The 25,665-nt window shown below is 31.1% G+C and overlaps 1 protein-coding gene and 1 long non-coding RNA gene across 8 annotated transcripts in view; one reads left to right on the top strand and one right to left on the bottom strand.

The window, feature by feature from the left end:
* The window catches only part of LOC148620760 (enolase 4-like), a 28,146-nt gene extending 3,481 nt beyond the window's left edge, over nucleotides 1–24,665 (bottom strand). The window contains exons 1-14 of one of the 6 annotated variants that reach the window (XM_088574548.1): nucleotides 24,313–24,665; nucleotides 21,223–21,267; nucleotides 20,481–20,564; nucleotides 19,331–19,524; nucleotides 18,686–18,829; nucleotides 18,322–18,345; nucleotides 15,810–15,975; nucleotides 14,804–14,932; nucleotides 12,122–12,184; nucleotides 11,486–11,560; nucleotides 8,399–8,563; nucleotides 5,939–6,004; nucleotides 1,560–1,685; nucleotides 840–1,035 (exon numbers count right to left, since the gene is read on the bottom strand). In XM_088574548.1, coding sequence (XP_088430674.1) covers nucleotides 840–1,035; nucleotides 1,560–1,685; nucleotides 5,939–6,004; nucleotides 8,399–8,563; nucleotides 11,486–11,560; nucleotides 12,122–12,184; nucleotides 14,804–14,932; nucleotides 15,810–15,975; nucleotides 18,322–18,345; nucleotides 18,686–18,829; nucleotides 19,331–19,524; nucleotides 20,481–20,564; nucleotides 21,223–21,267; nucleotides 24,313–24,459 — 1,624 coding nt within the window. In that variant the 5' untranslated portion in view covers nucleotides 24,460–24,665. Of the gene's footprint in view, nucleotides 1–839; nucleotides 1,036–1,559; nucleotides 1,686–3,972; nucleotides 3,991–5,938; nucleotides 6,005–8,398; nucleotides 8,564–11,485; nucleotides 11,561–12,121; nucleotides 12,185–14,803; nucleotides 14,933–15,809; nucleotides 15,976–18,321; nucleotides 18,346–18,685; nucleotides 18,830–19,330; nucleotides 19,525–20,480; nucleotides 20,565–21,222; nucleotides 21,268–24,312 lie in introns of all 6 variants that reach the window. The other 5 variants (XM_088574550.1, XM_088574549.1, XM_088574552.1 and 2 more) reach the window with 5 other exon arrangements.
* LOC148620761 (uncharacterized) lies at nucleotides 19,520–23,801 on the top strand. 2 transcript variants are annotated; one of them, XR_015920951.1, is made up of 3 exons: nucleotides 19,520–20,173; nucleotides 21,077–21,111; nucleotides 23,391–23,801. It is a non-coding gene; the product is annotated as an uncharacterized LOC148620761 (long non-coding RNA). The 2 variants fall into 2 exon arrangements; XR_015920950.1 differs by having other exon boundaries at nucleotides 21,077–21,314.
* Nucleotides 24,666–25,665: the final 1,000 nt, after the last annotated feature.

Below are 25,665 nucleotides of genomic sequence, written 5' to 3'. Positions count from 1 at the left end.
AATTATAACTAACTTGTCACACCAAATTGATATCTATAATAATTCAAGAAGTTGTAATAGTAAATATCATTTATCATTATGAAAAAAGGGCAGATTTCAACAATTAATATCATGCCTATTTCATCACTGTGTGATTCTTAGTCTGTGCTGTATGACCATTTGAGTACTTTGAATATCCCAAGCAGTGATGTTAGGTATTTCAAGGATGATGTCAAGTTATGACAAATGACACCTGAAAGTTGCATACCATTGTGAAGCTTGGCTTTCAAAATCATTATTCTAATGGTACGTTAACCATAGAAATTCTTCACAAAATTTATTTGAATAAAAAATACTGAAAATCAACATTTTTACCTTTTCTGCTAACTGACACCATAGAGGCAAATTATTCACACATGTAAACAATATTCATTCACTTTAGTAGTAAATCACAAATATGATTTTGAAGTACACATTCTCAGCTTTATTTTGAATACTTTTGATCAGAATACACACAAATAATGCACTTACAATGCATATTTCTAGGTTCAGTGTGTTTTTGGTACTACACAGGGGGTGGCCATTTGACCCGGAAGTGGCTAGTGAGACCTTAGTGTCATTTACGGAGTTATCTCCCTTAATAGGAATTCTACAGTGCATTATATATAATTTTTATTTCTTACAAAACAAAGGTTATTGAAAAGCCACATATTACTTTCTGTTTACTATGATATTTTAAACAAAATATAAAAAATAAAATATGTAGGCATTCCAACCATGAATCACACTTTGCATGATTCTTAAGTGGAGTTTACTACATAAAACCTACAAATAAGGTTTACTATGTTAATCAATCATACCTTCCATCTTTTTGACACATATAAGAATATCTGATACCGTGTTGATTTGTTCTAGTTGAAAAACAACCCCACTTGATTGAAAGTTTTCTGTAAGTTCTTCGTCTTTCAATAAACCTGGTCGCTGATATGCCCGCCCTCCTATCACAAAACATTTGTCACTGATTTTATCGCATAATCTCATCCAATGTTCATCTTCCTATAAAAAGTAAAATAAATGTGCCCTATATTTCTAGTATTGGTGTGTATTTGTAAAGAAAATGGTAGAGCTGTCAATTTATACAATGTACATACTTACACAAAAAAGTTTTTAAAAAAATTATTTTAAATGTGTAGATATGATACTGTTGAGCTGCTTGGCATGCTAAAGTCAAAACCAATAACTGTATACCAGACAGTTTAATCTTTTGTTATGATTTATACCTGTTTCTAATTGCATCAAATGTCAAAATTTTCATATAGGTCTTCAATACTATCTTAGATATAACATTAACAGAGCTGGGTTTCATAAAAAAAAATTTCAAGTTAAGAATTCCCTAAAGAACTGTGTTTTTCCTCAGATCTTCAATTTCAAAGACAGACAACCAAAAATCAAGATGAAAGACATTAAAAACTAAAAGCTTGAAACATTTTTGAAACAGTAGTACATTGTACTTACTTACACCACCATATACAGATAAACATTTACCTATTTAAACTACATGTTAATACAAGTACAAGTACCTGTTTTCTTAGAGGATCAATCAGTGCGATGATTGAGGGATATCTGTTGACTAAATCAGCCCAAAACTCAACAACATCTTCAGGTACTTTGGCTAAACCAACCATTAATTCATATTTCCCTTTCTCCTACAAAAAACAAAATATCACATGTTTTATTAAAAGATAACACTGGTGTTTAATACAAGCAGGGTTTATGGGTATTATTAGCTCTATGTACTATGTAATATATAGATTAACAAGTGGTCTTTCTTATATTTTCCTCGTTACCAGCCCTCAATTGATATTCTCCATCAGGGCCGATATCAAGGTGGTTTGGAAAAATGCACTGTAGCTACAGGTGAAATGTATGGTAAGATGAAGATGTGTTTTAAAAGAAGTTAACCATTTTGTAATGATCTTTATAATAACTGGCATGAATGTTGGATTCATCTTAGTATTAAGAACCTTAAATTCAACACTAATGTGGAAGTTTACCTAAATGCTGTTCCTAAACATTTTCTTTTGTGGAATGCAAACATAGTGCAAGATGGTAAATAGCATTACAATTGACAACAATCTTTATATGCAAAAGAAAGTACGTTCAGTCTCTTAACAAACATCAACAAACAAAATTGAGGTTAGGAGGGAAGGGAATAGAATTGTGAGGTACAAATCTATGCAGAACATGTTAACTCTTCATAGAAATAATATTGTGTGCATCAATTTCAAACACTAAATAAACCCGAACTCCTGTCAGAAAATTCCAAGCACAACCCTTTGTATCATCTGTATGTACTAAGCATCTACAATAACTGAAGCAAAATTTTTAGTCATTATGATTCAACTTAAATTCGCCTAATGACAAAAAAGGTATTCTGACATCTAAAAGTAAATCAGTTGTTAGAAATCTAAAATTCTATCCACTGAAGCTAATACCCAGATTTTAAAGGGGTAAGGGACATAACTCTTAAAATCAGTGATATGTTTGTATCATATTCAATTTCACCAAAACCATTCAAGCTTTCATTTGAAACAGAATAAAATCAGTCCAAGTTACTTTGATGCTTAAATGAGGTTGATGTAAAATACTGAATACAAATGTTCCAATGATTTGTAAGAGTTGTGTCCCTTACCCTAGGTCTATCTCCTTAAAGGGGTGTTTGCATTTGGTTGGTAACTTAATTTTTTCCACCTAAAATTATAATGTAAAATCTCCTAGGAAATTAAGAGGGGATGCATTTACACCCATTGATGTTCCATTCAGTTGACTGGCCTGCATATTTTACATGGATAGAAGTTTTCTTCCTCTATTTCCGTGCAGCATATGTACAAGGTTCACAATGCACAAGTCTGGCTAAATAGAATGCTATTTAACAAACAAAACACGACTATGTCACTTTGACTTAGGTAAGCATAGCATCTAATAATTTAATAACTTACTAAAAATATAACACATTTGAGAATATTTACATGTACCTGAATTTAAACACTGATGACAATTTTCTAAAAGTTCAAAAATTCATCATTGTTAACACTGAAATAATTTGATACTTTGCGACTGTCTCTATGTAAATTTTTATTATTGATTTATCATTAAAAATGTTGAATTTTTATTCCAGCAATAAATTCACACTCTCTCCCTGAAAGAAAAGAATTAGTGTTACCTCAGATAAGACATTTAACATATTCCACATTCCAAATCACAGTGAAACTCTTCCACATCAACATTGAAGTACCAATCCTTATAAAATTCAGACACTGCAAATGGCAGAGGTGATTTATGGTAAGAAAAACCCACCAAATAAGTTATGCTTTTTCGATCTACATATGCCATACTTTTAGGTAACTATAATACAAAAACTGTAACTGCATACAGATCTTTATTTTAGAGAAAACTATACATTCATCTCAGGGGCAGACCCAGACACTTAGAAAAGTCAGGGTCCCTCGAAAAAAAGGGGGTGCCAGGTTGTCATTTCTCATTTTTTGACAATTTAACGCATGAAAATGACAAACTTAACAATAAAAAGGAGGGGTGCCAACCCCCTGTGATCCCCCCCCCCACCCGAATCCGTCACTGCATCTCTCACTTAAATCAAGAATGATAATATGACGATACCTACAAAGTGCCAATTTCAAGTACATCTATATAATTTTTTACTCAACTGTTGAAATAACTGAATGGCAAACTAAGACTGGTTATGTGGTCCATAACTGTTTCTAAATCAGAATTGGAAGTGAATTTTGGTGGATTACCAATATGTATGAATCACCTCCTGTCTGATTTTTATAAAGACTACTACTTAACTACAAAACATCAAGATAAATACTAAACAGCATTTTTCACGTCTCTCGATAAAATTCTGACACATCATCATTGCACTAGTCAGCTAGCAGCTATTTTGGCATTTTATTTATTTTTCACTCAACGTACCTCTGTTTCTTGTGGACTCTGAATTAAACATACCAAACTATTAACATTATAAAGTTCACTTTTGACCACCCTTAAGTCATAAATATAATGACAAATATAATTTTTAAAATGATCCAAAAACTCATTTTTTACGGCAGGCTTCAAAATGATTCAACTGGCTCTTTCCTAGTAGGTAGAAATCTGCCCTGCATTTTATCAATAAGTCCTACTTTATTTCCATTGGATTTGAATTGCTTTGAATATCTAAATCATTCAGAATCTTAGCCACATTTGTATTGAAAGTGGTATCCTTCTTTTTTAAATGACTAAAAAGCAGAACAGTAATAGAACATTAAGTGATAACCCGCAATATAATATATGGCATTTTAAATATCCTACACAAAGCTGTATATAATGATAAAAAGAATAGATTATGCTTTCTTGTTTCAAATACAAAGTCTGAAAACATTTAAGGAGTGAGACCTACGGTAAGGGATATAACTCTTCAAATCAGTGATATGTTTGTATCATATTCAGTTTCACTGCAGTCTGTCAAGCTTTATTTGAAACAGAATGAAATCAATCATAGTTACTTGATGCTTACATGAGATTGATATAATATACTGAATACAAATGTTCCTATGATTTACAACAATTATGTACCTTACCCTAGGTCTACCAATGTATTACAAAACAATACTTCATTTCTTTTCCTTTCCATGTCTCTGGTAAGTAAATTATCAAAATTTTCAGGATACTGTTAATTCAGAAATAATTGCATGCACTAATTATTGCAATATTGTTATTTTAGCCAAAAATGTTATTTTATTTTTTTTTTTAATTCCAAATCAATAATGTTAAAATATTGCATTATGCTAGCTTCTTTAATTGCAGAACTAATTCTGTCATATTTTTTTTCCAATACAAAAAAAAAACCATTGCAATAATCTCTTAATTTACTGTTGCAATATGTGTATTTAAGAGGGTGTCCATTGAAAACCAAGGCAGTTGGTGAGACATGCCAAAAATTGTTTTAAAAAAGTTTCCATCCATTAGAGATCACAAACCTATGTTTCTAGGAAATGAATGCTAGTTTGTAATTTACTGAACCAATTAGTATGAACTACTTTACGTAGTAAGCCTGTTTAACTTTAAAATAAAGGGAAATAACTCTTTGATCTGTTCATAATTTAGTTGATTTGTTATGTAACTTCTGAGTCGTCAACTTCAAGACATTTACTTCTGTTGGGACAAAGCTTACCATGTGCCAACCAGGACCTGACTGGTTTCTACATGGACAGTCACTTAAAATGTTAATTGTATTTTAGGAGTAGAACTATTTAACTCCATTGAAATACCCATTTGATTTAAGGAGGTAGACCTAAGGCATGGGACACAACTCTTGCAATTCATTGGAACATTTGTATTCACCATTTTACAACAATCTCATGTAAGCATCAAAGTAACTTGGATTGATTTCATTCTGTTTCAAAGGAAAGCTTAAAAGGCTTTGGTGAAATTGAATATGATTCAAACATATCACTGATTTAAAGAGTTATGTCCCTTATCCTAGGTCCACCTCCTTAAGTAGGCCTATTTCCTTGAGATCTTGTAAAAAGTGTTATTGTTTTTTTTCTGTATTAAAGACAACCAACTTAGTTACAATATTCTGATGAAAGAATATGGTATACATATTGCAAACTAAGTCACCCACAGATAAAATAATTACAGAAACTGAATAATAATTGATAGTCACCAAAATATCAAGAAATAAAATTTAAATACTAAAAAGTGACTTATATATACTTCAGAAAAGATGTGGCTACTTCATACAGTCTAAACATACATATACAAACACACTACTTTTTACAATATATAAAACCATAACAAAAAAAAAACACATTAGTACAAACCACACATGACTACGTGATTCATGAGCGTTAAATAACAAAACACAGTTAGCTTTCATAGGGCTACCAATTACTACCTTGTGCATCTCTTGACCAGGGAAGTTAGCAGCTTTGTCAGTTTTGCCAGCCATTGGCACAGGATCCTAAATTTGATACACAACATATGTAATTTTTTATTGCATGACAGGGACAGGTCCAGATGGGGGCGTTATGGGCGTATGCCCCCCCCCCCCCTTTTCACAGAAAAAAAAAAACAAGCAAAAGGCTATTGTAATCTGCTAAATATTGTATAGAAAATGGCAATTTATCGTATTCATTCATGTCATAATCTGGTTTCCTTTTATAGCGATTCTCATAATTCTGCCTCCCACTTCATGAAATCCAACCATGTGGCTATTCAGAGTTCATTTCTTTGTTCTAAAGCTATTTTTCTAATTTCAACAAGGGATGCTTTCTTTTTTTTTCTACTTTGTTTAAATATAATGCATTTCACATTGTACATAACAAAAATTAGAACTCATTGCAGCCAATTTCAACCAAACAATTTATTAAAATAGTTTCCTTTACCTCTGGACTTTAACTGTGAGAATTTCTAATAACCAATGTCCAGTATAATCTTTATATTTAAAGAAAAGTGCAGTGACAATATTTTTCCAAGAATGTTCTTTTTGTACAAAATTTTAGTGAAAATATCTATTTCTACTGCAATTGAAAGGAAAATCTGGTAACTGTTACTTCCCTTGTAACTTTTTTTTAAAAAGACAAAAAGCTGTCAAGAAAAAAATATGTGTATGGCATTTAAAACGATAATTTAACTGTGCAATGGTATTTCCAATATAACCTCATTCAAATCATTGCATGTCAGGAAATCAATTTTTTTTTTGCAAAAACATATGAATCATTGCTAAATAATTAAGTTGAATAATTATTTGTTAGTGGGGTACAGACATTCCTGGTTTCCATTTTCAGTCAAACAACAAATTCAATTCCAAACAAATTAAAGTGTTGAATTTAATTTAAAACTTTTGGTCTTTAAATCTTAAATCAGTTTAAGAATCTACAAATGACAAACCAAGAAATTACAGCACATACAATGGTAATGTTCAGGGGATAGAGATTAAGGAGCAACAACTTGATTGCCTTAGGTAGTAGTTATATCAGTTGAGTCAGATTGTTCAATAGATTTAAGTTCTGCTCAATTTTCCAGTCAACCACATGTACCCAAGAAAAGTCACACAGTCCCTTAACCAATCCACACAACTATTTGACAGACAGATGACTGCTGACCATTTGATAACCAATGATCTGTGACTGATCTGATCACAGTTTTTTTTTATGTAAAATGACAGATCATTAGTTTATGTAAATTTACGAATTTCCATTGGAACTAATCTAATATACTACCATATTAATTTTACCTTAAATTTAAGATATTAAATCCACATATTGTATTTTGTTTTAAATTAAAACAAATGTTAAATAAAAGTAATCAATTGATGTTCAAATCTATTGCATTATGTAAATATGAGTGAAAATTGACAAACAAAACAACAAAATCTGTAAAATATTTTGACCTCTCTGAGGTCAAGTGAAGTGATCACTGATTTAATTGATTGGTTTGATGGATCGATGACTGATCAGAAACTGATCAGAGATCGATGAATGATCGCAATTTCAGTTGCAAGAATAGGTTCTGGTACTGTAGCTTGGGCGGATCCAGGATTTTAGTTTAGGGAGTGTAAAAAGAATGAAAGGCTGAGCAAAGCCAGACAAGAAAAAATTTTGAAGGTAGAATTTTTGGAAAATCAAGATTTTGTGCAACAAACTTTTTCCCAATTTTAAGGGTAATTGTCAATGCCTGAGAAGACCAATTCTATCTCCTGAATATCATCATTGTATTTGCTATAAATATGCTAAGTTGCTTCCTCTTACCAAATGTGTGTAAGATGGCTTGAAATTAGTTATGAAATCAGCTCAAAAGAGCAATTTTTAATTTTAATACTGCCTGAAAGGATGTCAACACTTTATCCAATTATAAAACTTAAAAACCATAAAAAATGTCAATATATCAAACATAAAACAATAAAATAATTCATGAATGCAAAATACCGGTGACTGCATAGATGACATATGATAATGTGTAGTTATTTAAAATGGATATAGAATTTGTTTTTCCTCTCATTATTCAGTCTGATGTCACAACCTTCCATAATCTGTATACAGCTTTACAATGTTTATGAAAATTTCCAGGGTCAGAGTTAATGAAACATCTCAATTTAAATTTTCCTCAATTCATTCATATTATTATGTTCAAGTATACCAATCAGGAACTCAGTTTCTTAAAATCTTAAATTTAAACTAAGAGATTCCATGAAAAAAAAATAGACTCATTGAGAAATTTTCCTTAAATAGGGAGTTTTCCATCTCTTCAATTTGAAGCAATCCAGTTAAAACTTTAGTCAAGGGTGATTATGAGGTAAAACTCCTTTTTTTTCCATGATACTGGGCCTGGCCCTAAGATTCTTGGTTTTACTTACATAATCAAAGATCTCTGGTCCTGCACAATTAAGTCCAATGAAGAAGTCTTCACCTGCTGTTAGTCCACAGTTTGTGATAGCCTCCTGCAGTAAATCTAGACCTTGTTCTGGTTTATCAAATGTTGGACACATTGCACCAATGTCATTCACTAACTTTGTTGCTGTCTAAAATATGAAGAAAAAAAAGACATAAATATATGAGCTCTGATTTACTTTTCAATAACTGAAAGATCATAATGATTTAAGTACCATTCTGTATAAGAATCTGGCAATGGGAAGCACATCATTATTTATGATTGTTATTTTTCTGCCTCAGAAAACAAATGTAAAGCTATTTAAATTTATTCTGAAGCATCTCTCATACAGATATTTTTAACTGCTTATATAAGGAAAAATTTCCCATCATTTTCAATAGTGCATTTTAACTTTGACCTATCAATATTTCAAAAAGAAAAAAATTTTACAAACACTTTGATGGTTATTTCTGAAGGTTATCAGGTATAAATACTTGGCTAATACAGTAAAATCTCTGTGTTTTTTCCCTTCATGTGTCATACCTTATACACAATCTGCCCGATTCTTAGATGGAGAAGTACTTAACAAGGTCTGTGTAACACTTAGCTTTATAGTACCTGGGTGTATGAGTTCTAAAAAATCCAAAAAATCTACCCTTGTCAAAACAAAAAACATCCATGCTATCTGGGAACAATTGGAATTGAATTTCATTACAACCGTCAATCAAGGGATATTTTAAACTATAAGTACTGATGTGAGTAAAAGGTAATCTCATATAGGTTTGGTGTCAATATGTCTGTTTTCATTAAAAATTTCAAATATTCTAACTTGATATTTACTAGTTAGTTAAATGTCTAGATGGACTTAATAAACGTAATTAATTTAGGGATAGTAGTTATCCATTAATTTGACAAAAAAAGGACAAATCTCTGAAGAGATACATTTTCCCCATTTAACATAATTTTTATAGATTTCTCTCTGAGAGTTTAGTTGTTGTAATTTCCTTGTTTTTGTCTATGCTTTCTTGATTTTGTCTTTATTCTTTAGCTGCAAGATTGGTTTATTATTCCAACCACTGTATCAATTGATTTTAACTTTTACTACATGTTGAATCAATATAAAGCTGATTGTCAGCCAAGATACATTTCTACAGTGTCTGACATTTTTGTCTTGCACACTTAGTGGTGTAGTATCTTTTCAATTTTAGAAACTTCAACCTAGATACTTTTCAGAAGATGTCAATAGAAGACCCAGGCAGACAGTGGTACATGCCAAATTTACTTTAAAAAAAATATTAATCCATTATAGACCATCGAAGGCAAACCAAAGCTTGTAGCTACAAAAACTTCTGCCATCTTTTTTTCTATTCCTTGATCATTCATACTTACCATCCTACACTACAAACCTACAGCAAGAAAGATCTATGGACTTTAACAGCCAAAAAGCTGATAATGATGTACATTTGTATGAAGATCACACTGAGCCGAGAGTTGAATAATCATAGGTCACAAAAAGCTATCTAGTCCAAAATGTCAGTGTGATTGTTGTTTTATTTTACCACTCTGTAACCGAAGCCTGGATTTTAAAATTATGAACCTTAATTATTGTTTATTTGAAGTATAAGGATAAACTAAAGGAATGTAACATTAACATTCATTTAAAACAAATATCATGAACAAACAAGACCAAGTTCTTCAAGTATACTAATTTAATCTTATCCATAGCTACCTTCCCAGCTACCTTCCCAGCCGAAACCTACAATGGTGCTTCAATTTGTTTGGTGCTCTCAAACACAAAAATAACTCTATAATAGGCTGTCAAAAAACTACCGCCACAATGATTTCTGTTTGACCTCATAATTTTTTTTTTTTTTTTTTTTTTGGGGGGGGGGGGGGGGGGGGGGTTTTTTTTTTAATACCTAGCCTTACTTAATTGTTTACTGCAAACAAACTTTTTTTCATGGATAAAAAAAAATGCAATCACAAATACTTTTTTCATCAGTGCTCTTTATCACACCCACTTGCAAGCTGAGAAAATAAATTGAAGCAAACCAGACTATGTAATAAAATGCAACATAAAATACATGTATGCATGAAAGAAGTCTGTTTATAGCACGTATCATTATTTGAAATTCATGCAAAGTTTTTACTATTATGAAAAATCAGACAGGGTGTAACGATAAAAACTTGCATTATTTAAGTTTTAGCATTACTGAAACAGAATTTTCTCAATATCGCAAAAATTAAAATAACATTTTCCCAAAAATGGTAATAATAAATACATATACTAATTTTCTGAATATACATTTTTGAATTCATTTACTACACAAATGAATTGTGAGGTCAAACCTGAACACTTTTACCACTAAAACTCACTTCTTTAGCTCTCTGAAAGGAAACATCGCAATTTAAAATAATAACAATAAAAGCTTGTAGTATACATGACTTGCATATATTGGTTTACCATTATTTGCGAGTAGAACTTGCTTTTACAAGGGTTGTGTACAGAATTCATCAATTTGTTAGAAAAAATAATTTTCAAATACTAAACAAAATGATCTGATCAACATTAGGACCCAGTATCCAGTCTTTATTTACTATGATGGAATAAAAACACAATCATGAAACTTGATGCCTTACTGTTCTTTGTTTCCACCTGTTTTTTTCAACTGTTAAAAATGGGTCAAAGACAGAAATGGCCAAAATTTTGTTAAACTGAAATCATACCCTAAGATACAGGGCCCATACCCAATGCTGGATACCAAATATCAAGAGACTGTGATTAGTAGTTGCTGACAAAAGTGTTAGGAAAATAATTTTCCTGCACACTTGCCTGCTTGGTCGACATTCACCATACTATAACTCGATTTTCACATGTGAAATTCAACAAATTGATATTGCAAACTTGACTAAATTTAAAAAGCTACCTACACATTTCTACAAAAAGCTAACCTCATTTAAGTCATTTTCAACTAATAACCAAGTTTATCAAGTAAAATTGAAACAAAAACAGCATTTTGCCTAAATTGACTAAATTCCATCATCCATGAAGCTACAAGAAAGAATCCTATACCCTTGGTATTAGTTGTTCATCAGAAATCTCATCTGAATTGACTGTTATGCCATTCACTGGCATAAACCTGGTCTTCTAACAATTGAAATGAAATGCATTAATACTCTACACATTTTATTTACCAGTAATTCTTCATGCAACAATACTGTAAAGCAGGAAATTTTTCTGGATTCCTAATTTTGCGATTGCTCTGTGAATAGGGGTACTAAATTTTCACTGTTGTTATTTTTTGTATCTTTAGATTTAAAAGAATAAAAGTTTTAAGTAAAATACCAGGACTTGATTTTGATGAGCTTTTTAATTTTAATTCCCCATACCTCATGAATATACCCCAAATTGGAACCTCCCGGAAATTTCAGAAGGTTGCATCAGAAATATTTTTTTTATTCAGAGAATTGAATACAAGTATTACTTTAAGATTTTGACCTACCTCTACAGACAGGAATTGTACAATGAAAGAGCATATACAATTAAAAGTCATTCAGTCTTGTACCCAGACTTAAGATTTCTAGGTGAAATTCAGAAACACTCTTTAATAAACCGCTAGAATATTGAAGAAATTGGCTAGCAGTGAGTCATGCATTCTTAGAAAAAAGTTCTGAGAATTAGTATTTGGTTCATGTACTTTATACTTACCCCTCCTTTAGCAAAAAACTGTTTAGCAACATAGTTATATATTTGCTGAATGTAAACCATGCTCTGAAAAGGAAAAATATATTTATATCAATTAAATAGCTACTTGCTTAAAACATTAATATGCCAAAAGGGTTTGTACTTCTCATTCTAGTTTCATGTTTCATACAGGAAATTCTGATGTAGAACATAGTGAAATCTGTAGACAGATCTGCATTTTATTGTTTACTTCAAGGATCTCGAAACCCTGCATTACAGTCCAAAATCTTCTCTTTATTGCATTTCCCAACACTTAAATCAATTCAAAATATTTTTGATTTACCGGTATTATAAGATGCTTGGACTATTATAAGATGTAGAAATAGATATTTGTCATTTGGTATTGGTATTTTTACATTGATAGATTGGCTCCCTTTTAATACCTTTTATAAAAAAAATACATGAATTTTAATGGTAGCTTAGGACCCAATTTCTCCAAACCACAGAGCCATGTGACAAGACCTACAAACCCTATCAGGGTTGGTGCAAGATTTCTGGGAGGGGTTAGTAAAATATAATTGGTGACCATCACAATGAATTTCAGGGATTTTACTTGATGCAAATCAACACCTGTGCTAAAGGGCATGATATACATCCTTCAATATTTTTTAAAAGTTTAAAAGTCCTTTCTTATGAAAAAATAAATTAGAAAATAACAGAAACCTTTCTTACAAAAAATTCAAGATATTTTTTAGTCACAGGTATTATAAGATGTTTGGACTAAAAAACAGAGGCATACCATACAATAATTGATATTCTCATTCATTAACAGACATACATTAATTAAACAAATGAATTTTTTTCCAATTTTAGATAGAAAAACAAAGTCCTTACCAATTACAAAATAGCTAATCATGTTCAGATCAAACAAAACTCATCATCTTAAAATAAAGGTTGCAATTAAAATTTCATGTTTCAGTTTTTAAATGTATCTTGTACCAGTAAACTTTTTATGAATTTGTTTTTTAAAAATTTCAAATTTTCTCTAAACTTTTTAATTCAACCCATTCATATTTACTATACCAGGTTCGTATAATGTAACAAGAGGCTCCCAGGAGCCTGAATCGCTCACCTGGTTGAATTTTGCCTTTCAAAGGCAATAAATTTAACAAGAAGTTATCACAATTTTGACTCAGGAAGTCTTTGGTAGGACTTATCATAAGGATCATTTCAACAATAGAAAGTTTCTTTTAATCTATCATAGTTTTCAAGATATTGACTGAAAACTGTAAAAAAAAAAGACATCATTTTTACCCTTTCAAGGGCAATAACTCTTACAAGGAGTCGTCTCACAACTTTGATCCCTTAAGACATTTGTAGTCCTAATAATAAGGATCATTTCAGCTATTGAAATAATTTGGCTAAACTAACGGTTTTGGAGATATATGCGTAAAACTACTGTCTGACCCCTATGTTTTATTTTTAGTAACAGTGGACATGTTTTTCAACGAATCAAAAATCCCCAAAACAGTTCTATGCAGGATACATCAATGAACATCCATACCAAGTTTGTTTCCAATTGATCAAATAATGTCAGAGGAGAAGATTTTTTGAAAGAAATAACATTAAAAATAATAAAAATTGTTGAAAAAGGGCAATAACTCCAATATGGCTTAACAGATTAAAACCAAAATGAATGATAGTTCTCATCATGCTGAACACTTTTAGCCATACCAGAATTTATTTAAACCTAACGGTTTTGGAGATATATACGAAAAACCATTGTCTGACCCCTATGTTCTATTTTTAGTAACAGTGGCCATGTTTTTCAAGAAATGAAAAATACCTAGATCAGTTCTATGCAGGGTACCCCAAAAAAAACATTAAATACCAAGTTTGCTTTCAATTGGTCAAGTGGTGTCAGAGGAGAAGATTATTTTAAGAAATAACATGAAAAATAGCAAAAAAAACATCAAAAAAGGGCAATAACTCATACATGACAACGGATTATAACGAATATTTGACCACAGATAGATCTCATCATGCTGAACACTTTTACTCAGCCAGAATTTATCTAAACCTAATAGTTTTGGAGATGTATGCAAAAAACCACTGTCTGACTATTGCTCTATGTTAAGTAACAGTGGCCATGTTTTTCAACTGATAAAAAAATCCCCACATCAGTTCTGTGCAGGAAACCCCAAGAAACATTAAATACCAAGTTCAGTTTCAATTGGTCAAGTAGTGTCAGAGGAGAAGATTTTTGAAAGAAATAACATGAAAAATAGCAAACATCGATTAAAAAGGGCAATAACTCCAACATGGCTTAACAGATTAAAACCAAAATTTGACCACAAATAGATCTCATCATGCTGAACACTTTTACCTTGCCAGAATTAAGCTAAACCTAGTGGTTTTGGAGATATATGCAAATATATATATTTGCATATATAGTCTGACCTCTATGTTCTATTTTTAGTAAAAGCGGCCATGTTTTTCGACGAATCAAAAATCCCCACATCAGTTCTACACAGGATATCCCAAGGAACATTCGTACCAAGTTTGGTTCTAATTGGTCAAGTAGTATCAGAGGAGAAGAGTTTTGTTTAATTATTAACAACGATGACAATGACGGACCCCAAGTGATGGCATTAGCTCACATGGCCTTTGGCAAGGTGAGCTAAAAACCATTGCTGTAAAACCAACCTTCTTTAGGGGCATATCATGTTTAGGTATGACCATGAACTCTTTTACACAGTTAAGTTTCCCTGGAGCTGCTCTGCCACTCTGCATAATGGTTACCATTGGAAGTGGCACTGAAAACTTCTCTGATACCTGAATCATAAATAAGAAAATGGGTCAAAAACAGAAATGGCAAAATTTGTTAAACAGGAAGTAGATGCCCGACAGGCCTGAAATCGGTTCTACAATATGGGACCCATACCTGAAGGTGGATACCAAATATCAAGAGACTGTGATTAGTTGTTACTGAGAAAAGTGTTACGAAAATTATTTTCCTGATATTGAAACCATCATTCACATATCATATATAATGTTAGAAGTAATTCCAATCATGTGTTTGAAAGATATGGTGTGACAAGAGGAAAAAACATCCTTCCAAGAGTGTAAAAGCTGAATAATTCCGAAACAAAAAAATTGTATTTTTGCCAAAAAGTATATAGATCATTATAATAAACAGCTGTTTATTTAAAGTTTGAAGCAATTGAGATATAGTATTTTTTTTTTTGAAAATTTTGTAAAATTAGAAGAAAAAATAACAAGGCACTTTTGAAAAAAAAAGTTCAATTATTTATTAACAAAAAATATCACCAACATATAAACAAACTTTAAGACCATTATAATCCACAATTCTATAAAGTTTGAAGTAATTTAAATATGAAGTTTTATTGTCATCATCATGAACTCGTAGATCGTTACTGTGTTTCCATCTGCACCTTGAAAACTGATTTGTTCAACGTGTCATAGTTTTCCTTTCCTCTTTCGTCCACCCCAGACTTTGACTTTTTATGAGCAACTTGCCATGTCTGGTCTTTGCCCCTGGATTACATTCTTTTGATTTCCACTATAACCTTGGTTCCCTTGGTTATTCTTTGACACTCTTAACAGGAATTAGAATACTAGAAATAATAAATACATGTATTTCTTTATCTACAGTAAACAATTAGAACTTACAACAAGTTTAAAGACTCACCTGACCATATTTAAGACAGGATATATGCTGATACAACTGTATTTGTTTTATTTGAGCTGCTGCACAACAAATAGCCTGGCTTATGGCTGTGAAGGCATTATTCCCACACAAAAATTTTTCTTTTGGTTCTTCAGGAATATATACAGCTGTTTGACTCTTGCCTTTCCTTAAAATAAAACAACATTGCATGCATTAATGTTTCATTTTTTTTGGGGGGGGATGGAGGGTTGATTTTTAACTTCAATATCAACAATTAATTGTCAGGTTTGATTTACAAATTAAAAAAAAAAAATTAGTATATTAAATGTATTTTTTTAAAACTTGTTTTTTTTTAATCCATCTGTTTAATAAATATATTTGCAAGTTTCTTTCCTTCTGCATTTTGGTTTAATTAGTAATTAAAAGATTTATTTTTTCAGTTTTAGCAAATTCTTAAGTCTGGCAAAAAATACTGGCGGAGTTCAATTAACAGTGTTTGATATATAAGTGCTAGATTCTGTAAGAATCAGGCAAAATTGAAAAATATTGAATCATGCTCAGAAAAATAATGAATCATGCTAAAAAAACACAAATTTGACAATGTGGGCACATGGTATGTTGTCTATAAAAGACAACTTGACAGTTTGTTCATCTTAGAATTGTCAGATGATGCATGAAAAAGCAAGTTTAAAGTTACAATAGAATCATGAGGGAAAAGTGAGTTATCTCCCTTTGATGATGAAATTGCTATGCATTTCATAAAATTCATACCTAAAATTACTAACCCTTATAATAAAAATGAATGCCATTTCTGCATTTTAGATAAGATTTTGAATAAGATTTCATGGAATGATTTGCGTATTTTTTTTTCCACAATGATTCACCCACTGCCTGATTCTTACAGTGAATAGCACTTAAAAATCAATCTGAAAAACATATCATTACCAGTTAATGTATGAAAGAAGTAAACTTAAAAATGAATCATAATATGAAATGATCTTCATTTAGTTTTTCTGGTCAAAATGTTAAACTAATAAGCTTGTCACTAGCTGCTAGTGTATATTATAGATTTGCAGATACACTGGCATTAAATATCAAACTAATTTGATAAACAGTGTATTTATAGGTTATCTGCTTTGAACAAGGGAGAAAAATACATATCCAGTATATTTTCAAAAGCAACATAATTTTGAATAAAAATTAACTGTTTAGATTTTCAATTCTCACAGATTGATTAAATGAAGGTTAACATCCTATGGCAATTATTTCATGCATTTCAGGACAAGATTCATCACTCTACTTCCTACATGCTGTGTGCTTATTGAAAAAAAAAACAGTGACTACAAATTTAATAGTGTCTCATACAGGGATTGTACCCACTACCTGAAGTACTCATGGCTAGCATGCTACCACAAAACCATCATTGTGTTTTTCTCAATAATGAATTTAAAAGTAACAATTTAACTCAAACTGAATATATAACAAGTATAATATGTGAAGAAGAGCATGCAATGAAAATAAACAGATAATTAGTTAAAGCAGTTTAAAATTATGCATAGACCTGAAATAGTCAGATTGAGACAGGTGCTTTATCCATTCACATGTACAACACCTGTTTGACAAGTGCAGTGATGACTTAGAATTCTTATTTTATATTTTGAAAGAAGCATGCAATATAGCATCAACATATACAAGGGGAGGTAATATACCCTTGTAATAATGTGTACAATTTGTAAGGCACCTGTCAATTGTGTTTTGGTGTAACCACCTACAGTGTAGCTCCTACATATATTTAAATTTTTGTAAGGATGCCTAAGGTTAAAAGTTATTTAATTCTCATACAAATTAAAATAAATGTGCAACAATGATATAAAATCACATTTCTCCATGTCATTTAAATCAAACAACTTGTAAAAAAGTGTCCCCAGGAAATCACTCATAATAATGAAATGCATACCACTGTTAGAGTATTATTACTCGTGGAATACTAATTTTCGTGGTTTTCATAGGTAGTCTAAACCATGAAATTTGGTTTCCAACAAACAAGAAATTTCCACTGAAGTGTATACTGAAAACCTCAAAACCATGAATTCAAGAATCCAGTAACTTGAGTTTTCTCCCTAAGTAATCCACAAAAACTGGTATCCATGAATTAAAATACTTTCACAATAATTAGGATTCCTCAATTTTAGCTGATGTAAATTTTCAGGACAGAAGTATAGACAGTACTTGAATTCAAAATTCAAAAGCCCAAAATGATAAATTGGAGACATAAAAATGGACTATGACAAAGAAGAAACAGATTCTATAGTTATTTGAAACAGAAATAAGTATGACATGATAAAGATGTCACTTAGAGAATTAACTTTGACAGAAATGTTTAGAAGATGTTGAAACTATATCATACTATATTATATTATGTTCCTCAGGTAAGAAGACTAGCAATGCAAGAAGATTTCATCAATTATCTTTCCACAGAAAGTTCTTAGATTGTCTACACCATAACCTTAAAACTACTATTGCATTAACTCACTTTTTATTAGGACCAGGTTTATCACTGAAAATTGTCACAATCTTTGAATTTACACCAGAATTATTAAAATTAATATTTCAAGGAATTAAATTTCATATATGAAAATACTGAACTATAACAAAAATATTTCAAGTTTAAAACCATGGAATAAAGCATCCACAAAACTTATGCAACTCTGTTTTTGAAACTAAATTCTATTTAATTTTCATTTCAAAGAATAAAAGAAGACTACATACTAGAAATTATTTTCTAAAAATCTTTGAGCTTCCAAATTTTTTAACCACATCAGACAATCAATTACTGGTATCTATTTACCATAAAAATCTAATTGTTATAAAACCTGTTAGTATTTAAAGAATCATACTTAGCAGAGTTCTTCCCCTTTTTTCCACTAGATACACTGGCTTTATCATCATCTCTTGCTGAATCTCCTTCCTCTTGGGCCATCTCAGCAGCTTCTTTTGCTAATCTCTCATCCTCAGCAACTTTTAATTCATCATAAAGCTTCCTAATATGAGAGAGCTCTATCATTACATAAATAGACTTTTGTCAACAAAATATTGAAGTAGAATGTTCGCTTAAAATTGATGCCGATTACAACAACTTAATTTTTATTAGGACCAGATTAATTGATTCCTTGATAAAGGTGATCATGTATAAAAACCTGCAATACTGATTTTACACTAAAAAATTTTTCAGTTTTATTAACGATCATTTATTGATAAAAGTTCACTTTTGAATGATTAAATGATTAAACTAGTTTTTACTACCTTCCAGTTCATGAGGACATTCTATCAATACCAGTCACATAAATTTTTCTCCTTGTATAACTTCTCTGGTGTATAGGTTTCACTTTCAAGAATAGAAAGACTTTTTTTTTGTTAAAAAAAAACTTGGAATTATCAAGTCTGTTTCTGATGATAACTTACAGAAATTAGTTATCCTTATGATCCCATAATACCTAATTTTCTGAGAAACCCTGGAATAAGTTACATTGACAATATCTTACATGATAACATCATCCAACTCTGTCTGTTGTGTAGGATCTGTGGTGTGAACTCTGTTATTAATGTCATGGTTAAGAATAGTTAGGGCTGCACTGATACTTTCTTGTCTCTGCTGGTCATCAACTTCTCGCTCCTCGACACGTACATTGTCCAACAATGCACTGTTTGGTGTAGCACTGACATGTGTATAAGACAACTGTGCAGAAAGAAGATATTAATTAAAAACTAGAAATGTACAGTGAAAACAATCTAAACTGCCTCCCTTTTGGATGAGAGATTTTTTTACAGTAAAAGGTGTTGGTTTTACACAGGAAGAGGTCACACTTGGTTGAAAAAAATATGTTTTGGAAAAAAATGCAAACCCTTTAATTTTATGCATGCATGTAAAGAAATTCTGCATGTAATACTATTTTGTCAAAACTAGTGTGGTTTGATGAGTCCTCAGTGTTCATATGCAAATTTCGTACGACCCATTTATCATCAATCAAGTTCTGTTTCAAATTAAAAAAAAAGAATTCTGAATCGCTCTAAATAGTTGCCAAGTTCATAGGTACAAAAAAAGCATCAAAACTGATAAAAAGGGACTTCAGACAATGTCCAGTTTATACAGGGTTTGGTTGTCAGGTTTTACCGTAGTCAACTAGAAGAAATAGAGTTTATCGTCCCTTGGTGGAGTAGCAATCACCTGATGAAATACAATGTATACTACATCTTAAATGGACGATTAACAAGGAGATTCAAACTATAATTTCAAATAAATATTTTAAACTACGTTTGATAGATTTTCTTCTCTTTTTCAGTCCAATTTCTTAGAATCTTAAGCAAAGCCTCCAACAGTATCTAAGGTAAGTAGTTACATTGTTATTATGGTGTTTCTAGAAAAGCTGAGGACACTTACCTTACCGGTGCACCTAGTCCATACTCCCAGTTTTTAGAGGAGCCAGAGTTGTTCATTTACTTTTGTTACTTTGTATGTACTATTTTGGTTAGTTTATGTTTTTTTTGCTGTATTTGCCTGTTTTTCATGTCCTGAATAACATGTTTTCTGTGTCCTGAATTACACTCTCTTGATTTCTGCTAGAATATTGGTTTCCTCGATTACTGTTTTATAAAGACTGCTACTTTTTAAAACCAACTACTGAAATCAATTACCTTTTCTTCATTTTTCACTGTACAATAAATTTCTGTCTGTACTGTTGGTTGGCCTTTACTGTCATATGCCTGTCTAGCAGCTATCTAAAAATTTATAAATAAATGTGAAATCATGGCATTCATTGTGTCTTGTCTCATTAACTTTAATACTATGAACGTATTAATTTTGGCAGTTGTTACTTTTTGCAGTTTCTATAAAGTGGACATATTCCCAGGTATCAATTTTCGTGGTTTCAAAAATGATAAGCATCATATTTATGTAGTGTTAAAAGAAAATTTCACAGGTACTATTTTTAGAACTTTTGTGTTCACTGTTAAAAATAGCCAAAATTGGTACATCGAGAAATTAATATTGTTACAGTAGTCAAAGAAGTTTTACTTACAGGTTAAAACTTTTTGTAATTTTCATAGATTTGTATACTACTAGAATTTAAAACTAATGCTTAATTTATATCTCACAGCTGACTTGACAATCAATGTTCTTGTAATCCATTAAATGTGTATTAATTTTGCAGAATAACAATTAAAATATGTGGGTTTTACCTATTTTGGGCTATTCTCCATACAATATTAACACAAAAAATTTTATTTTGCAGTCAGTTCAACACATCAAAGTTGATTATGATGAAAGGTACCCGCCAAATATCACTAAGTCGTAAGCATGAGAGGAAAGTATTTCATCTTTCACGTCATTAAAAAAAATTTTAGTATTGAGTAAGATTATACCAATGTAACCACTTACCTTAGACACAGTTGGAGGCTTTGCTAAAGATTCAAAGAACTTGGACTGAAAAAGAGAAGAAATCTCTCTACATGTACATACAAATGAATATAGTTAGTCTATTTTGACCTCTTTTAAAATTCAACAAAAACATTAGCAGTGGTTTGTTTAAATGGACCATTTTTAGTGTTTTGTATTAATCAGGGGTTGGGAAGGCAGGGGACCATGGGACATTTGCCCCTTCTGATAGAAAATGGCCCCTTCACATAAAAGAAATTTACATGATTTATTAACAAATGGCCCTTAAAATTCTGAGAATTTTTAAGATACCTGAAAATAGCCCCTTCTCAAAATTCCCTTCCCAACCACTGATTAATAAGTAAAATTTTAATGAGTCAGTTGTTTAACACTCTAATTGAATCATATTTCTTTAATGGGCAATTTTAAGCTTTGTTGTGCCTATGGCTCATGGTCAAGCCTTTCAAAATTCTAGATATTGTATAGTAGAATTTAAGTTTGTTTGGTGTTAAAGACTGAAATTTAGTGAATTTTGTGGTACTAAATCTTTTTTATTGTAAAATATTTTTACAGTTCGTCGTAAAATTTCTTTCTCATTTAAGTTCTGATAATTTCAAAGTTTACAATTGGGGGGAGACTTCATAAATTTAAGTTTAATACAAATGAATTTTCTAATTAAAGAATGTTATATATAAAGATATTAGGATTATTTTGATCACTTTGACACTAAGTGACATTTTACAGTAAATGAAAGATTTCCCTATCCACTGTATTTTTCAAGATACTATAAGCCACAAATAGCAAAAAATGTTATTAATACCAGGACAATAACTCTGGTAAAAACTTGTCATACAACTTCAAACTAAAGAAAACTGATGTAGAATTCTCCATATTAAATAATGAAGAAAACATTTATTTTTCTGTATCTCTCAAAGTTTTACAGATACCTCTTTGATTGAAAAAATTGAGAGACATGACAAATGTATTCAGTCACTTGTAAATTTTATCCTTGTTTCTATGCAAAATCATATTTATTTTCAAAAATTATTTTAAAATTATTTCACAATTAATTTTCATGATTTTTTAACAAATATTAAAAAAATATTTGAAATTATACTGTTTATTTTGAAAGAGGTTTTCTGACTGAAAAAAAGATGAATATTGACAACTAAATTACCAAGAAAATTGATGACATTACAATTTTACACTATTTCCTACTGAATTTGTGACACCTCATTTTTTTCTGTACTAAACTCTATGACACTTCTAAAAATGATACTGTAAAACAGCATCAAAATACAAAATTTAAATTCATCATTCTTTTTAATAGTAAAATAATCATTACAATCAGTTGAGAAGTATTCCACTAACAATTTTTGGAAAAAGTATGATCTTACATAGAAAGTAATAGGAAATTTACAAGCGACCGGATACTTTTGGCACATCTCTGTACATTGTATGCCGGCCATGTTTAGGCTCCAGATAACACTACCAGTGACACAAACTTTAAAGTAAATATGTACACATATCAAAAGGATGCTTCTAACAAATTTGGTTACAATAAACACTGTAGTTTCAGAAAAGAAGATTTTAAAATAAAAATGAACAACAAGGGCTTCAAATAATGGCAAATTATATGTTCATGTGGGGAGCTAACAGATCTGTAGAGAAGTCTAAAAGGTCAAATAAAAATGCAATGGGTCTGAAAAAAAATCCTGCAAGATATTGGAAAAGGGGTTTCAGTCACATGAATTTACTTCAATTCAAGCGATATAATGATGTTGGACTAAGATCAGACCAAGCAGGTGTGAGACTACATGAAATTGGCTTGAACATTGTTTCTCACTAAAGAGATAAGGATATCCATAATTTTAGCCATGAGATTTCCTTATCTCACCAACAGGTGAGATAAAACAAAGGATGTTTATGACATTACAATAATCTTGAAAATTCAAAGAAATTTTGACAAGCCGGGCATTCTGAATTTGTGTACTAATAACAAAAGCAGTTTTAAATGTGAGAAAAAAATCAAACAATGACAGAAATGCAAGACTAGGAAATCTCAGACACCCACTGTAGAGCCTCTTTAGAGAATATCAAAATCTTATCCTAGAGTGTCTAAGATTTCTCTGGCATTATCAGCAGTGTTAGATTCTTAATTTCTTTTTCAGGTTTCATTCCATTTCGTATTATGCTCCCAACAAAGTAAATCTATTATAAAGAAGTTGAAAAATGGCAATATGAAAAGTAAGGATCTGGTGTACATGGACATGTACCGGTACTACATTGTACATGTATGGGCAAAATAAACTACTGGAAGACGTTGGAATAGGGGTTAACAGCACATTATAATGAATTTTCTCCAACTCAGGATATCATGATGATGACATAATAAAACATGTAAAATGTTGGACCAAGCAGCTCCAGCTGTCAGTCAAAAGCTCAATAGAGCTTATGTTTATTAATATGTATTTCATGTCGACTTTTAAATAAAACTTATTTATATTACATCATATTATAGCTCCAACACTTATCTTTCTTTGGGAGTATTTTGCATTTTACCAGTTTCATATAGATGTAGAAGCCACTGATGAAAATATCATATTTTCCTGTTATTTTGATACTGAACTCTCCAGTCTTTTCAACTGAAAAATTACTGACATTACAAAGAAAAGTTACAATGTCAAAAGATGTTTCTGTAACAAATATGGGATGAAGCAAAATGACAAGTGTGAATTCATGTAATAGCTTTGACAAAAGGGAAATCAACAGCAACTATCATTGTAAAGGTAAGTTTCATTTAATATTGGTGAATACACATGCATGTACAAATCAACAATTGAGCTTTTTAAACGGTGGCAAGATTTACGACTGTATGGCTAATGTGAGCTTCTTGCGTGGTCACCAGGCTTGTGGTGAAAATCGGTGAAACCCCTGGGCTAGGGTAAGTGCCTGGTAACCTAGACACATGTGGGGCTTGGACTCTAAGCAGTGTTGACCTCGTGATTTTTAGTCCAGAACCTTAAGCACTTGCGTAACACAGCCATTAGGCCCCCTTATTAATGACCCAATTTAGTGTTTGTACCATCGTACCAAGTAACCATAAACATCTGCCGGGTTATCATAAAACATAGAATTCATTATTTCCTCAATCTTCTTTGGCACGCCATTCTCGTTGTAGTATTTGACTGCCTTTTGCTTAGCTTCGTACAACTCCCTTGCTTCTCGAGAAGACGACATGACTTTGGCTTGTCTAAATATGGATAGTACGGACAAGTACAACAACTGTTTTAGAAAACAAAATGACCAAATGCTTGTTCAGTGTGCAATGATGTTCTGGGATTGAAATGCAAGGCACAGCACTGTTTGTTTACAAATTAATTTAGAGCATCGGAAGTTAGACGTCCATTTTGAATGTTGCTAGGGATACTCGGTCAGTAATTTCGAACTAGAAAATAAAAAAAGCTATCTGTAAGCAAAATTTCTGCAGTTCAAAATAAAATTGTTTTAATGTGATTTGTTTAGCATCATTTTGGAATTTAGTGTTATGTCCACGCTATTTATCGGAGAACAAACTTTCTACGAAACAAGTAAAAGCTGGTGCTTGAAATATCTCATAACCACTCAAGAAGTAGGTACAAACAAAATTCAAAACGGACGTACTTGAAATTTAAATAACGCATTTTTGTTCAAGGATTGCATTTTTTAGTATTAATTATTGCTATAATTTACTCCTTATGTATTAAATTTGAAGTAAGGTCCTGGATAAGGCTGAAATTCCATCAATAAAAAAGTTTATTAAGGTTATTTATTTAAATTGTGACATGGGAGACAACTCACAATTTTAACATATCTTGATTAACATAATGGTCCACACAATTCGCAGCATGACTCAACCAGAGAAAATAAATCGTAAACAGTTGTTGCAAGAATAGGCAGTATATATATTTTTTTCTTTTGGGTATATTGTATTCAATCAGACTTTTGATTATTATATACTTAAATACTATATAAATGATTATGATTAAATTTTAGACAATATAGGTTCATCATCAGGTGGAAGTGTAATGGTCTGAAGTACAAAAAAGTGAAATTAGATCCAGCAGAGCAGACCAAACTTCTGTTGAAATCAAACCATCATCTGATTTCAGATCATGACATGTACCTACTTAAAAGAGGGCAAAAATAGAATATATATTAGATTCAGCAAAGATCCCTGAATACTCATTTTTCTTTTTAAATCAAGCAAAGGTGTGTACCAATTAAAGAATTAGACCAGAAAAGGAAAAGTAATTCAGTATAACAAAGTATTCCAATGACATTAGAAAAAAAATGAGCAATGTATACTATTTTGATGAAATTGTTGCTATTGGCTGCTTTAGTCCATCATTTTTTAAATTTTTGGGCCACAACCCTCAAGATAATTCCAATATTTTCTTGTGTGGT

The sequence above is a fragment of the Perna viridis genome, chromosome 3 (assembly GCF_037379345.1).
Source record: "Perna viridis isolate PV_CMFRI_1.1 ecotype Kerala chromosome 3, ASM3737934v1, whole genome shotgun sequence".
NCBI classification, from domain to species: Eukaryota; Metazoa; Mollusca; class Bivalvia; order Mytilida; family Mytilidae; genus Perna; species Perna viridis.
Note: the sequence above shows the minus strand (reverse complement) of the source record. Positions and strands in the feature narration are given on the sequence as shown.